This window comes from Anomaloglossus baeobatrachus, chromosome 9 (assembly GCF_048569485.1).
Source record: "Anomaloglossus baeobatrachus isolate aAnoBae1 chromosome 9, aAnoBae1.hap1, whole genome shotgun sequence".
Taxonomy (NCBI): domain Eukaryota; kingdom Metazoa; phylum Chordata; class Amphibia; order Anura; family Aromobatidae; genus Anomaloglossus; species Anomaloglossus baeobatrachus.
In genome coordinates, this window is record NC_134361.1 from 17,166,796 (window position 1) to 17,179,250 (window position 12,455).

Sequence of the window (12,455 nt, forward strand, 5' to 3'; positions counted from 1 at the left end):
TTCGGCATGTGACGTCACTAAAGATGGTGGTCGGCGCATTTCCTATCGCGAAGCTCCTCTATCTGGGGATCCGGCAGATTAGTAAACCGCTCGCCAACCGGATCAAAGCAGGAGCCCGAAAAAGCGAATTCTTCCGCACCTACATCTGCATGCCGCCAGCTCAAGGTGATTATGCACGGGGGAGGTGTGCTACCGGGACATGGAGGAAGGCGACCAATCACACTTAGGGAACGACCTGCTCCAGCCAATCACAGAACAGATACTTAAAGCGGCAATCACGTGTGTGACTGAGAGGTCACCCTCATCACATGGAGAAATATGGGGTCAACTAACATCCACACTGCCCCCCGTAACAGCGACATCAGCCACACTGCCCCCCGTAACAGCGACATCATCCACAATGCCCCCATAACAGACACATCAGCCACACTGCCCCCCGTAACAGCGACATCAGCCACAATGCCCCCCATAACAGCGACATCAGCCACACTGCCCCCCATATGAGACATCATCCACAATGCCCCCCATAACAGCGACATCAGCCACACTGCCCCCCATAACAGTGACATCAGCCACACTGCCCCCCATAACAGTGACATCAGCCACACTGCCCCCCATATGAGACATCATCCACACTGCCACCCATAACAGAGACATCAGTCACACTGCCCCCCATAACAGCGTCATCAGCCACACTGCCCCCCGTAACAGCGTCATCAGCCACACTGCCCCCCATATGAGACATCATCCACACTGCCCTCCCATATGAGACATCAGCCACACTGCCCCCCATAACAGCGACATCAGCCACAATGCCCCCCATAACAGCGACATCAGCCACACTGTCCCCCATAACAGCGACATCAGCCACACTGTCCCCCATAACAGCGACATCAGCCACACTGTCCCCCATAACAGCGACATCAGCCACACTGCCCCCCATAACAGCGACATCAGCCACACTGCCCCCCATAACAGCGACATCAGCCACACTGCCCCCCATAACAGCGACATCAGCCGCTACACTGCCCCCCATAACAGCGACATCAGCCGCTACACTGCCCCCCATAACAGCGACATCAGCCGCTACACTGCCCCCCATAACAGCGACATCAGCCGCTACACTGCCCCCCATAACAGCGACATCAGCCGCTACACTGCCCCCCATAACAGCGACATCAGCCGCTACACTGCCCCCCATAACAGCGACATCAGTCGCTACACTGCCCCCATAACAGCGACATCAGCCGCTACACTGCCCCCCATAACAGCGACATCAGCCGCTACGCTGCCCCCCATAACAGCGACATCAGCCGCTACACTGCCCCCCATAACAGCGACATCAGCCGCTACACTGCCCCCCATAACAGCGACATCAGCCGCTACACTGCCCCCCATAACAGCGACATCAGCCGCTACACTGCCCCCCATAACAGCGACATCAGCCGCTACACTGCCCCCCATAACAGCGACGTCAGCCGCTACACTGCCCCCATAACAGCGACGTCAGCCGCTACACTGCCCCCCATAACAGCGACGTCAGCCGCTACACTGCCCCCCATAACAGCGACGTCAGCCGCTACACTGCCCCCCATAACAGCGACGTCAGCCGCTACACTGCCCCCCATAACAGCGACATCAGCCGCTACACTGCCCCCCCATAACAGCGACATCAGCCGCTACACTGCCCCCCCATAACAGCGACATCAGCCGCTACACTGCCCCCCCATAACAGCGACATCAGCCGCTACACTTCCCCCCCCCCATAACAGCGACATCAGCTGCTACACTGCCCCCCATAACAGCGACATCAGCCGCTACACTGCCCCCCATAACAGCGACATCAGCCGCTACACTGCCCCCCATAACAGCGACATCAGCAGCCACACTGCCCCCCATAACAGCGACATCAGCCACACTGCCCCCTATAACAGCGACATCAGCAGCTACACTGCCCCCCATAACAGCGACATCAGCCACACTGCCCCCCATAACAGACTTCAGCTCTACTGCCCCCCCAATAATAGCTATTTTTGGGAGGCAGTGTAGTTGATGACTATTATTGGGAGGCAGTGTAGTTGATAGTTATTATTGGGGAGAGGGGGGGGTGGCAGTGTAGTTGATAGGACATCTACACTGCCTCCCAAAAATAGCTATCAACTACACCGCCCCCCCCAATAAGTCATAAACTCCACTGCCCCCCATAATAGACTTCAGCTCCACTGCCCCCCCAATAATAGACGTCAGCTCCACTGCCCCCCCCAATAATAGACTTCAGCTCCACTGCCTCCCCAATAATAGATTTCAGCTCTACTGCCCCTCCCAATAATAGACTTCAACTACACTGCCCCCCATAGCAGAGACTTCAACTCCACTGCCCCTCATAAGAAACCCCCATAATTATGACACATTACACTCTCCCCCATAATAATGACCCACTCTATGCAGCCCCTGAATAGTGACCCCATCCATGCCCCTTTATATTACAGCTATATGACACCCACCCCTCAGAGGACGTTAATATGAAAAGTTAAAATGTGTCACCTTTTTATTTTTTTTTTTTTTGTCTCGTGAATGTATTGCTGTAACCATAGGCTATATTCACACTCTGCATCTATTAAAGGGGTTATCCGGCTTATTTTGACTTTTTTTATTATTTCCCTATTGGGCTACATTGGGGCAGGTAAGTAGATAGAGACCACTTACCTGCCCTGCTGTCAGCCCCTCTCCCCCGGCACAGAGTGGTCATGTGACCGCTCCTGCCGCGATTTTGCTGCTTCCGGTCATTGCATGTCAACATGGGCAGGGCCATGTTGACATGCAAATGTGGAACAGCATGTTACCGCCCTGCTGGGCGGCTACAGTGCGATGAGCCCCGCCCCCTTCCCTGCACCCTCCCACACATTCCCCCGCACCCTGTACTCTGCCCACAACCTCCCCCTGCACTGCTGTGGGGTCCGTGACCTGGGGGAGGGGCCTGCCTGCGGCTGCCGTGGTGTCAGTGCCAGCACCGGGCCCCCTGCTCAGGATCACACATTCAAATGTACCGGCATCACAGATCACAGATGCCGATATATTTGAAAGCGCTGATGAGAGGGAGCGCAGCGCTGCTTCTCCTCACTGCCCTGCTGTCTGTGCTCTCTTCAGCACAGCGGTGACGTCACTACTGTGCTGATATGTCCAGAGCACAGACAGCGCGCAAACGTGCAGGAGCGGCGGGGACCGGGGACGGGTGAGTATGTACTCCCTACATGTGTTCCCTATGGGGGTAGGGGAGGTCGGTGCAGAGCGCCGTGTGTGCGTTCGGTGCAGAGCCATATGTGTGTGTGATGCAGAGCCATGTATGTGTGTGCGGTGCGGGGCAGAGCCATATGTGTGTGTGCGGTGCAGGGCAGAGCCATATGTGTGTGTGTGCGGTGCAGAGTCCGATGTGTGTGTGGTGTGCAGAGTCCGATGTGTGTGTGGTGCAGGGCAGAGCCATATGTGTGTGTGCGGTGCTGGGCAGAGCCATATGTGTGTGTGTGGTGCAGGGCAGAGCCATATGTGTGTGTGCGGTGCTGGGCAGAGCCATATGTGTGTGTGCGGTGCTGGGCAGAGCCATATGTGTGTGTGTGGTGCAGGGCAGAGCCATATGTGTGTGTGCGGTGCAGGGCAGAGCCATATGTGTGTGTGCGGTGCAGGGCAGAGCCATATGTGTGTGTGCGGTGCAGAGTCCGATGTGTGTGTGGTGCAGAGCCCGATGTGGGGCTGTTATTTACAATGCTGTAGTGATAACAGGTCAGTGCTGGGCAGAATACTGACATGGAATGTGTGTGTGCAGGGGGCGAGGCTGGACACTGAGGCCGGGCGGTGCCAGCTGTGACTGGGAGGTTTGGCACAGGAAGTGGTCAGTTTGCTGGAGCTGAATGTAAACAAGGAGCTGCAGAGAATAAAGTCATAATTCAAGAGCAACAAAAAATAACAATGTAGGGGTGTTTTATATGACAATACAGCACAGATTAGCTTAAAAATGTTTGCGTTTATGTCGGACAACCTCTTTAATGCTTTTTTAGTGCATTTTATTTTTGAGGTCACAAAGATGTACCTAAATGCGTGCGTTTCCTTCCCCCAGCAAAGTCGATGAGATTTCTATTTTGCTGTCCACATGGTGCATCTTTTGTTGGCTGTATCTTGGCTGCGTTTTTGAAGATGCAGCATATCAATTCTTTTTGCGTCTTGTCCCTGCGTTTCAGAGGACTGGCAGATCAATCCCTCGCTGACTCGAGGTCGGTGCGAGATTGATACCTGGTATCTGGCTAGATGTCGATTCCCATAAAGTCAATGGGGTCCAGAATCTGGCACAAAGGGGTAGGAGCAAGTGCTTCATACTTACGGAATCACCGCCGCTGCTGTCACACTTCTCCCGCGGTCGGTCATTCACTTTCCGAGACGCTTTTTCCCTTCATTGAATATGCAATTCTTCCCCCGCCCACCGGTGGCTGTGATTGGTTGCAGTCAGATGTTTCCCCATGCTGCTTGACAGCTGTCTGACTGCAACCAATCACAACCGCCGGTGGGAGAGTCTGTATCTTACAGTACAATAAATAAAAGATGACATGCTGTCCCCCCCGAATTTTGATACCCAGCCAAGATCAATCCTCACAGCTGAGGGCTGGTATTCTGAGGGCGGGGAGACCCACGTTATTGGGAGCCCCCTGCCTATAAATATCAGCCAGTAGCTGCCTGGAATTGCCGCATACATTAGATGCGACAGTCCCGGGACTTTACTTGGCTCCTTCCGATTGCCCCGATGCGATGACAATCTGGGTAATAAGGAGTTAATGGCAGCCCAAAGCCGCCACTAAGCCCAAGAAACTCCCCCCCCATCACTAATCTGTAAGTGAAATTAAATAAACAAACACTGAAATAATGCTTTATTTAGATTAAAAGACAAAAAACACCCTTTCACCACTTTATTAATTCCAACATAACCCTCCAGGTCCGACGTAATCCACACGAGCTCCCGCGACGCTTCCAGCACTGCTACATATCTGAAGCTCACAGCGAGCGCTATAGAACAGGACTGCCCGCTGTGAAGTTCAGGCCGCAACTGAAGTGAGCCGCGTGCTCAGCGGTGACGTCACTCAGGTTAGCCACAGCCACGGCCTCCACCTGTGACAGCAAATCACCTGAGTGACGTCTTGCTAATTGCGCGTCTCACTTCAGTCACTCAGGTGATTTGCTGTCACAGGAGGAGGACTCCAGCTGTGGCCGCGGGTAACCTGAGTGATGTCACCGCTTATCGCGTGGCTCACTTCAGTTGTTGCGTGGAGCTCACAGCGAGCAAGCTTGTTCTATGGCCGCTCGCTGTGAGCTTCAGATATGTAGCAGTGCTGGAAGCGTCGCGGGACCTCGTGTGGAGTACGTCAGACCTGGAGGGGTGTTTGGGAGGTTAATAAAGTGGTGAAAGAGGGGTCTTTTTTGTCTTTTATTTCAAATAAAGGATTTTCTGGGTGTTTGTTTTTATTTACTTTCACTTACAGATTACTAATGGGGGGGTGTCTCAGACTCCTGTGCCATCACTAATCCAGGACTTAGTGGTAGTTGTGGGCTGTTATTAACTCCTTATTACCCTGATTTCCACTGCACCAGAGCAACGGGAAGAGCCGGGCCCAGCTCCATAATTGGCGCATCTTATGGATGCGCCACTTGTGGGGCGGCTGCGGGCTGCTATTCTTAGGCTGGGATGGGCCAAATAACGATGGCCCCTGCCACCCTAATAATATCAGCCCCCAGTTGTCTGCTGTAGCTTGGCTGGTTTAAAAAAAAAAAAAAAAAAATATGGGGGGGGACCTTACGTTTGTTTTTTCTTTAATTTTATTTTAAATAAGTCAAATAATTAAAAATAAGCGTGGGATCCCCTCTTTTTCATAACTAGTGAAAGTACAGCGGAGAGCTGAGGGTTGCAGCCTGCAGCTACTGTTCCTGTGCTAGATATGAAAAATTGGGGATCCCACATCATTTTTTAACAAAAAAAAAAAAAAAATTAAAAAACAGCTAGCCAAGCTAGCTATCCGTCTATAGAGCTATTCTGATATTTCTATTTGTTGTTTTTATTTATCTATCTATTATATTGTTATCTATCAATAAGGCTACTTTCACATTTCTGTCTTTTACCCTCAGTCACAATCCGTCTTGAGAGAGATTTTTAACAAGAAAGGAATTTACACATCTGAGCATGCTCAGTTGCTAAAAGACGGATCCGTCACTGGAATCTGTCATTTTACGGATTCCAACGGATTCCAAGACCATAGACTTCCATTATACCAAACAACGGACGCTGACTGATACGTCGTTGTCCGTTTTTTCGACGAACACAAAAAAAGTTACATTCTGCGTTGCTTCCGCTGACGGTCAGTCATTCCACAACTGATCAGTCGCGCAACGGATGCAACGCAAGGCCATCAGTCGCAATCTGTCGTTAATACAAGTCTATGGGGAAAAAAAATGAATCCTGCAAAATATTTTGCAGGATACTGTATTTTTTCAAGGCGACGGATTGTGACTGCGGGTAAAAGACGGAAATGTGAAAGTAGCTTTATCCTATCCTATCTTATTTTGTTCCTCCTTTAAAACAATCAGCAAAACGTCATGCGTTTTTTTTGACACACAAGCTGCATTTTCTGAGACCACAGGAAAAAGATGCAGTGTGTGAACATAGCCATAGAAGGGTCTATGACACTGCATCACCAGGGAGGCCTCACAGTTTGTGAGACAGAGTACATGCCATGTATGGGGGGTGTATACAGGGGGCTCCTGGTGCCATGTATGGGGGGGTGTATACATGGGGCTCCTGGTGCCATGTATGGGGGTGTATAGAGGGGGCGCCAGATGCCATGAACGGGGGTGCATACTGAGGGAGTCAGGTGCCATGTATGGGGGTGCATACTGTGGGCGCCAGGTGCCATGTATGGGGGTGCCAGGTGCCATGTATGGGGGTGCATACTGGGGGCGCCAGGTGCCATGTATGGGGGGGGTGCCATGTATAGGGGGGTGTATACAAGGGGTGCAAGGTGCCATGTAAGGGGGTGTGTGTGGGGTGCCCGGTGCAATGTGTATACAGAGGGCAATGGGATGCCATTTTCAGGGGTGTATACAGAGGATGCCAGGTGCCATGTACAAGGGTGTATACAGAGTGTGTATACAGGGGGTGCCATGTATGGGAGCATATACAAGGGGCGCCATGTATGGGGGTGTATACAGAGGGCGCTGCACCAGGTGACATGTCCTGGCCTCTGGTCTTGTATATTGCACCCCCTGCTGGCCACACTTTGCTCTGCAGCTTGTTTCACAGTCCTTTCCTCTCTTTGCAGTGTACCATTGGGTGGAGATGCGAGCAAAGATGAGGATCATGGGTTTCCGCGGAGCCGCCATTAAACCAATGAACGAGGAGGCGGCAGCAGATCTGGGGGCGGAGCTACTAGGGGAAGCCACCATCTTCTTAATCGGAGGCGCTTGCATGATAGCAGAATATTCCCGGCAGTCCACCAACTCCCGCCGGAAAGAGGAGGAGATGGAGGCCAGACTGAGCTCCATGGAGGCAGAGATTGCACGACTGGGTCTCCTTACAGACGAGCTGGACGCACGCGCCCGAGCCGCAGAGAGGCAGCAAGGGGCAAAGTGAGGCCAGGAGCTGTGGTGAAGCTGCTGCCAGACCGGTGCCGTCCGCGTCCCAGCCATGGACTGAACTGAGGGACAATTGCCGCCTCCGGAGCAGGAAGAGCCGCAGAGGCCGGCCGCCCCGAGCGCTGGAGTGTGTATATAGAGAATAAAGGGACGTGCTGTGATGTGAGTGAGTGCTGTCTGGACACGGACACAAGAGGCAAAGGATTTTATTTCTAGAAAACCGCTTACAAAAACAAAAGTCCCATATATATATATTATATATATAGATATCAGCGCAAAATAGGCCAAAGCCGACATCTCCCTGCGCCTCGCCGCGCTGCTCTCCAGTGTCTGACACCATAATCCTAAACATCTGATCAGAGGAATCCACCACCACCACCGTTACAGACGCAAATCTGCTAGAAAATTTATACAAAAATTGAAATGATTCAAAAAACAATAATAAAAAAGAACCCGTTAATTATCCCATAAAAATCCTATTGGTTGAAGCTCTGAGCCTCTGCAAACCCGTTTAGAGACACTCGGGAGAGTGTGGGGATAAGAGGGTTACTGGAGGGGGCAAGGAATGTTAAAATAGGGTGCGGCGAGGGGGCCGCTGCTCACAGGGCGCAGAGTAGGGGGGGACAGACAGCTCAGGGAGAGGGTACAGAGCAGGGAGAGTGTCGCAGAAGAGAAGGGGCCGCTGCTTACAGGGCGCAGAGTAGGGGGGACGGACAGCTCAGGGAGAGGGTTACAGAAGAGAAGCGGCCGCTGCTTAGGTAGAGGGTGCAGAGCAGGGACAGGGGGCCGCAGAGGAGAAGAGGCTGCTGTTCAGTTAAAGGGTGCAGAGCAAGGAGAAGGGGCCGCTGCTCAGGTAGAGGATGTGGAGCAGGGAGGAGGCTGTAGCTAAGGCAAAGGGCACGGAGCAGGGAGAGGATGTGGAGCAGGGAGAGGGGCCTGCTGCTCAGGTACAGGGATGCAGAGTAAGCCGCAGAGGAGAGGGGTCCGCTGCTCAAGTAGGGGGTGCGGGGCAGGGAGGAGGCCACAGCTAAGGCAAAGGACACAGAGCAGGGAGGGAGCCACAGCTCATGGAAGAGGACAGCAGAGGGGGCCCGCAGCTCAGGGCAGGGGTAGGGTGGAAGTGAGGAACATCCAGGAGCCAGCGGGCCCAGCAGCAGTACAGGGCTGTGTGGCGTACAGGTCGCCCGTTGCCCCCAGCCTGGGAATGATTGCAGAGTCTGCCGTGCAGCACAGTGGGTAGAGCCTGAGACTTCACAGTAGGCGATTGCTGAAATCATGAGGTGCTGCTCCTGCGCAGTTCTTGCATGAAGGCTGGAAAAAAAAAAGTACAATAGGGGAAAAAAAAAGGTTAATAATCCAAGCCGTGTCCGCCCAGGAAATCTGCCGTACAGCAGCTGTAGCCTCCCAGGAGCCCGTGCATGTACTCTGATACAGCGCTGCTTTATTGGAGCGACCGACAGTTAAAGTGAACCTGTCAGCTGCAATATGCACCCGGATCCACGAGCAGCATCTAGTAGCATAAAGAAATCTTTAGAAAAAGTATTTAGAAATACTTTTTCTAAAGATCTCTTTATCTATGCGAGTGTATACAGGGACGGTAAGGGCGGCTTTGCACACTACGACATCGCAGATGTGATGTCGGTGGGGTCAAATCGAAAGTGACGCACATCCGGCGTCACTTGCGATGTCGTAGTGTGTAAATCCTAGATGATACGATGAACGAGCTAAAAAGCGTTGTTATCGTATCATCAGTGCAGGGTCCGACATTTCCATAATGCCGGTGCAGCGACAGGTACGATGTTGTTCCTCGTTCCTGTGGTAGCACACATCGCTGTGTATGAAGCCGCAGGAGCGAGGAACATCTCCTTACCTGCCGCCGGCAACAATGCGGAAGGAAGGAGGTGGGCGGGATGTTTACTTCCCGCTCATCTCTGCCGCTATTGGCCGCCTGCCGTGTGACGTCGCTGTGACGCCGCACGACCCGCCCCCTTAGGAAGGAGGCGGGTCGCCGGCCAGAGCGACGGTCGCAGGGCAGGTGAGTGGATGTGAAGCTGGCGTAGCGATAATTTTCGCTACACCAGCTATCACAAGATATCGTATCTGCGACTGGGGCGGGGACTATCGCGTGCGACATCGCAGCATCGGCTTGCGATGTCGCAACGTGCAAAGCCCGCCTTAGGCAGGGATTAGTAATATGCACAGAACTGCTCGTGGTTCTGGGTGAATATTGCACCTGACACATTCCCTTTAATGTCTGACCAGTGGGACCCTCACCGGCCGCTGTAATATTATTCTATGGCCCCCACTCCAGTTTCCTTCAGAAATGCAGTTGAGAGCATGGTGGGCTGTGTTTGGGGTCTACGGTGACTGAGTGCAGCTCTTGGCTGGTTCCCGGCAGTCACTGAATGGAGCTGCAGTGTGTACGATCCTCTATAGACATGCAGTGAAGCGTATGAGGTCGGGTAAAGCCAAAGCATCTGCACAACTCAATGCAAATGTTCCCTTGTGGCCACATTGGACAATCGGGAAAACACTGCCCCGGACTGCGCGCGGCTCTGTGTACATAGGGCGTTATGTAGATATATTTACATTTTACGCTCTAGCCAGAGCTGCAATCACCATTCTGCTGCTATTTGGCGTTATTCATCAGTGGTGCATTGTGGGAGATGTAGTGTTCACACCGGTCCCTGCACAGTGCACGCAGCATTATGGGATGTCAGGATGAGATGGGCAGGTAAATAGCGGAAGTGACACTTCTGCCTGTGGTTTCCTACTTCTGAGATTTGGTTCTGCTTTTGGACAAAAATAAAACCCAAAAGGAACATAAAATTGTGGAGCGGAAATAATTACTGAGCGCTGGGGCACAATGTGTAAAATGACCACACGAGGGCGCCCTCTGCCATGCATAGATCTGATATTTAAAGGGCCAGGCAGGTGTACAGTGGGAGGAGCTAATGGGTCATGTGACATCAGATCTCACCTTCTATTATCTCCTCCTTGATTTTCTGCAGCTCCTTCCTCATTTCTTCTAATAATTCCTGTGAAAACAGAGACGCTGCTATGAAATCCTCATGTTACTCCTTAGCCGTGGCTTCTGTCGGCCGGAGGTGCCATAAGGATGACTGTAACATGGCCTGACCGAGCAGAATGGCCACGTAACAGCCCACACTATGCAGCGGGATGTAGACTCAGGGTGACGTTGAGGGGAGAGGGGTGTAAGGACCCCCAGAGCGGAGTCACACCGGCTTTAATCACCAGCCCCGCGGTGTCATCACGTTACCTGCTTAATCCTCTCCATTGAGTCGGATTCTTCGGCGCTGGGGGCCGGGTCCGCGGGGCTGCTGACGGTGGACTTCATCCTACAAAGGAAACAACAGTCAGAACAGAAAGAAAGTGCCAAACCCATTTACACCCCACATACTAAAACGGACCTGGGCAGAGTGGTGCTTCCCCTGTCCCATGGGCGGCGGGCCGGCTCTGCAAGACAAAAGATGACAAATGCATAAATTATCACACCCCATCTGTATCCTGGCGGTCACACAGCAATGAGAGATGCGCCAAATTTATCAGGAGCCAATCCCGTTACTGAATTTGCCACATCTCCCGCCAGCGCTCCCGTCATCTACACTGGGGAGGACTCGGGGCCCAAGAATTCAAGGAGCTCGGTAAGATCCCGAGGATGTGGAAAACCTGCACAATGCATGAAAACCACTGGAAAAGGATTTCTCCAGATCTCGATCTCCTGCTGCAAAAAAAATCATCGCAGCAATGACTGACAGAATATGTGAATTCATCCTGCGGAGTCACCACGGATTCACCCTCTGCAATGCAACATGCGCGCTGCGCCGGAGCAAGGAGATCTGAGAACGTCCGCACCGTACAGTCCTGCGGGAACACAGGCTGCGTCATAAAGAGAGGGGAAGTGCAGAACTCCTATTCGGCTTCTCTATTTTGCATCCACTTCTAATTCTGACTAAAAATACTGAATAGAAAACTGCAACTCGAGGACGTGATTATGAGTGTCCAACGGCAAAATCACCAGTGTCGCCATTATCCCCACTCACAACCAGTGTCCTCAATCACCTACTGCAGGACCTCACCCTAAGGCCAGAGTCACACTTGCGTATGACTCGACGAGTCTCGCATCGGGATTACCCGGGGCGGCCGCACACTCTCGGACAGGAGCTTCTCAGTTGCATGTATTTCTATGTAGTTAACCCGCTCCTGTCCGAGAGTGTGCAGCCGCCCCGGGTAATCCCGATGCGAGACTTGCCGAGTCATACGCAAGTGTGACTCTGGCTTAACCATCACCTGCAGCCCACTCTCCTGCATATTCTCACCTGCAGCCCCCTCTCCTGCATATTCTCACCTGAAGCCCCCTCTTCTGCATACTCTCACCTGCAGCCCCCTCTCCTGCATACTCTCCCCTCATCTGTAGCCCCCTCTCCTGCATATTCCGCACCTGCAGCCCCCTCCCCTGCATACTCTCCCCTCAAAATTCAGCCCCCTCTCCTGCATACTCTCCCCTCACCTGCAGCCCCCTCTCCTGCATATTCTCACCTGCAGCCCCCTCTCTTGCATACTCTCCCCTCATCTGTAGCCCCCTCTCCTGCATATTCCGCACCTGCAGCCCCCTCCCCTGCATACTCTCCCCTCCCCTGCATACTCTCCCCTGCATACTCTCCCCTCACCTGCATATTCTCACCTGCAGCCCCCTCCCCTGCATACTCTCCCCTCCCCTGCATACTCTCCCCTCACCTGCATATTCTCACCTGCAGCCCCCTCTCCTG

At 52.9% G+C, this 12,455-nt stretch overlaps 2 protein-coding genes across 3 annotated transcripts in view; one reads left to right on the forward strand and one right to left on the reverse strand.

Moving 5' to 3' along the window:
* On the forward strand, positions 1-8,128 carry OPA3 (outer mitochondrial membrane lipid metabolism regulator OPA3). The gene is made up of 2 exons (XM_075323104.1): positions 1-165; positions 7,353-8,128. Exons 1-2 carry the CDS (start codon positions 24-26, stop codon positions 7,661-7,663), a joined length of 453 nt encoding a protein of 150 aa, XP_075179219.1. The 5' UTR covers positions 1-23; the 3' UTR covers positions 7,664-8,128.
* Positions 7,856-12,455, reverse strand: part of VASP (vasodilator stimulated phosphoprotein) — a 26,508-nt gene continuing 21,908 nt past the window's right edge. For both annotated transcript variants that reach the window (XM_075323102.1, XM_075323101.1), the window contains exons 9-12: positions 11,097-11,142; positions 10,946-11,024; positions 10,646-10,703; positions 7,856-8,976 (exon numbers count right to left, since the gene is read on the reverse strand). In XM_075323102.1, the coding sequence (XP_075179217.1) occupies positions 8,939-8,976; positions 10,646-10,703; positions 10,946-11,024; positions 11,097-11,142 (221 nt within the window). In that variant the 3' untranslated portion in view covers positions 7,856-8,938. The remainder of the gene's footprint in view (positions 8,977-10,645; positions 10,704-10,945; positions 11,025-11,096; positions 11,143-12,455) is intronic.

What these genes read in the sequence shown, in the direction of transcription:
- OPA3 (XM_075323104.1), top strand. Translation starts at nt 24, where the DNA reads ATGGTGGTCGGCGCATTTCCTATCGCGAAGCTCCTCTATCTGGGGATC. An exon ending in CTGCATGCCGCCAGCTCAAG is followed by an intron (nt 166 to 7,352) that starts GTGATTATGCAC and finishes CTCTCTTTGCAG; the next exon opens with TGTACCATTGGGTGGAGATG.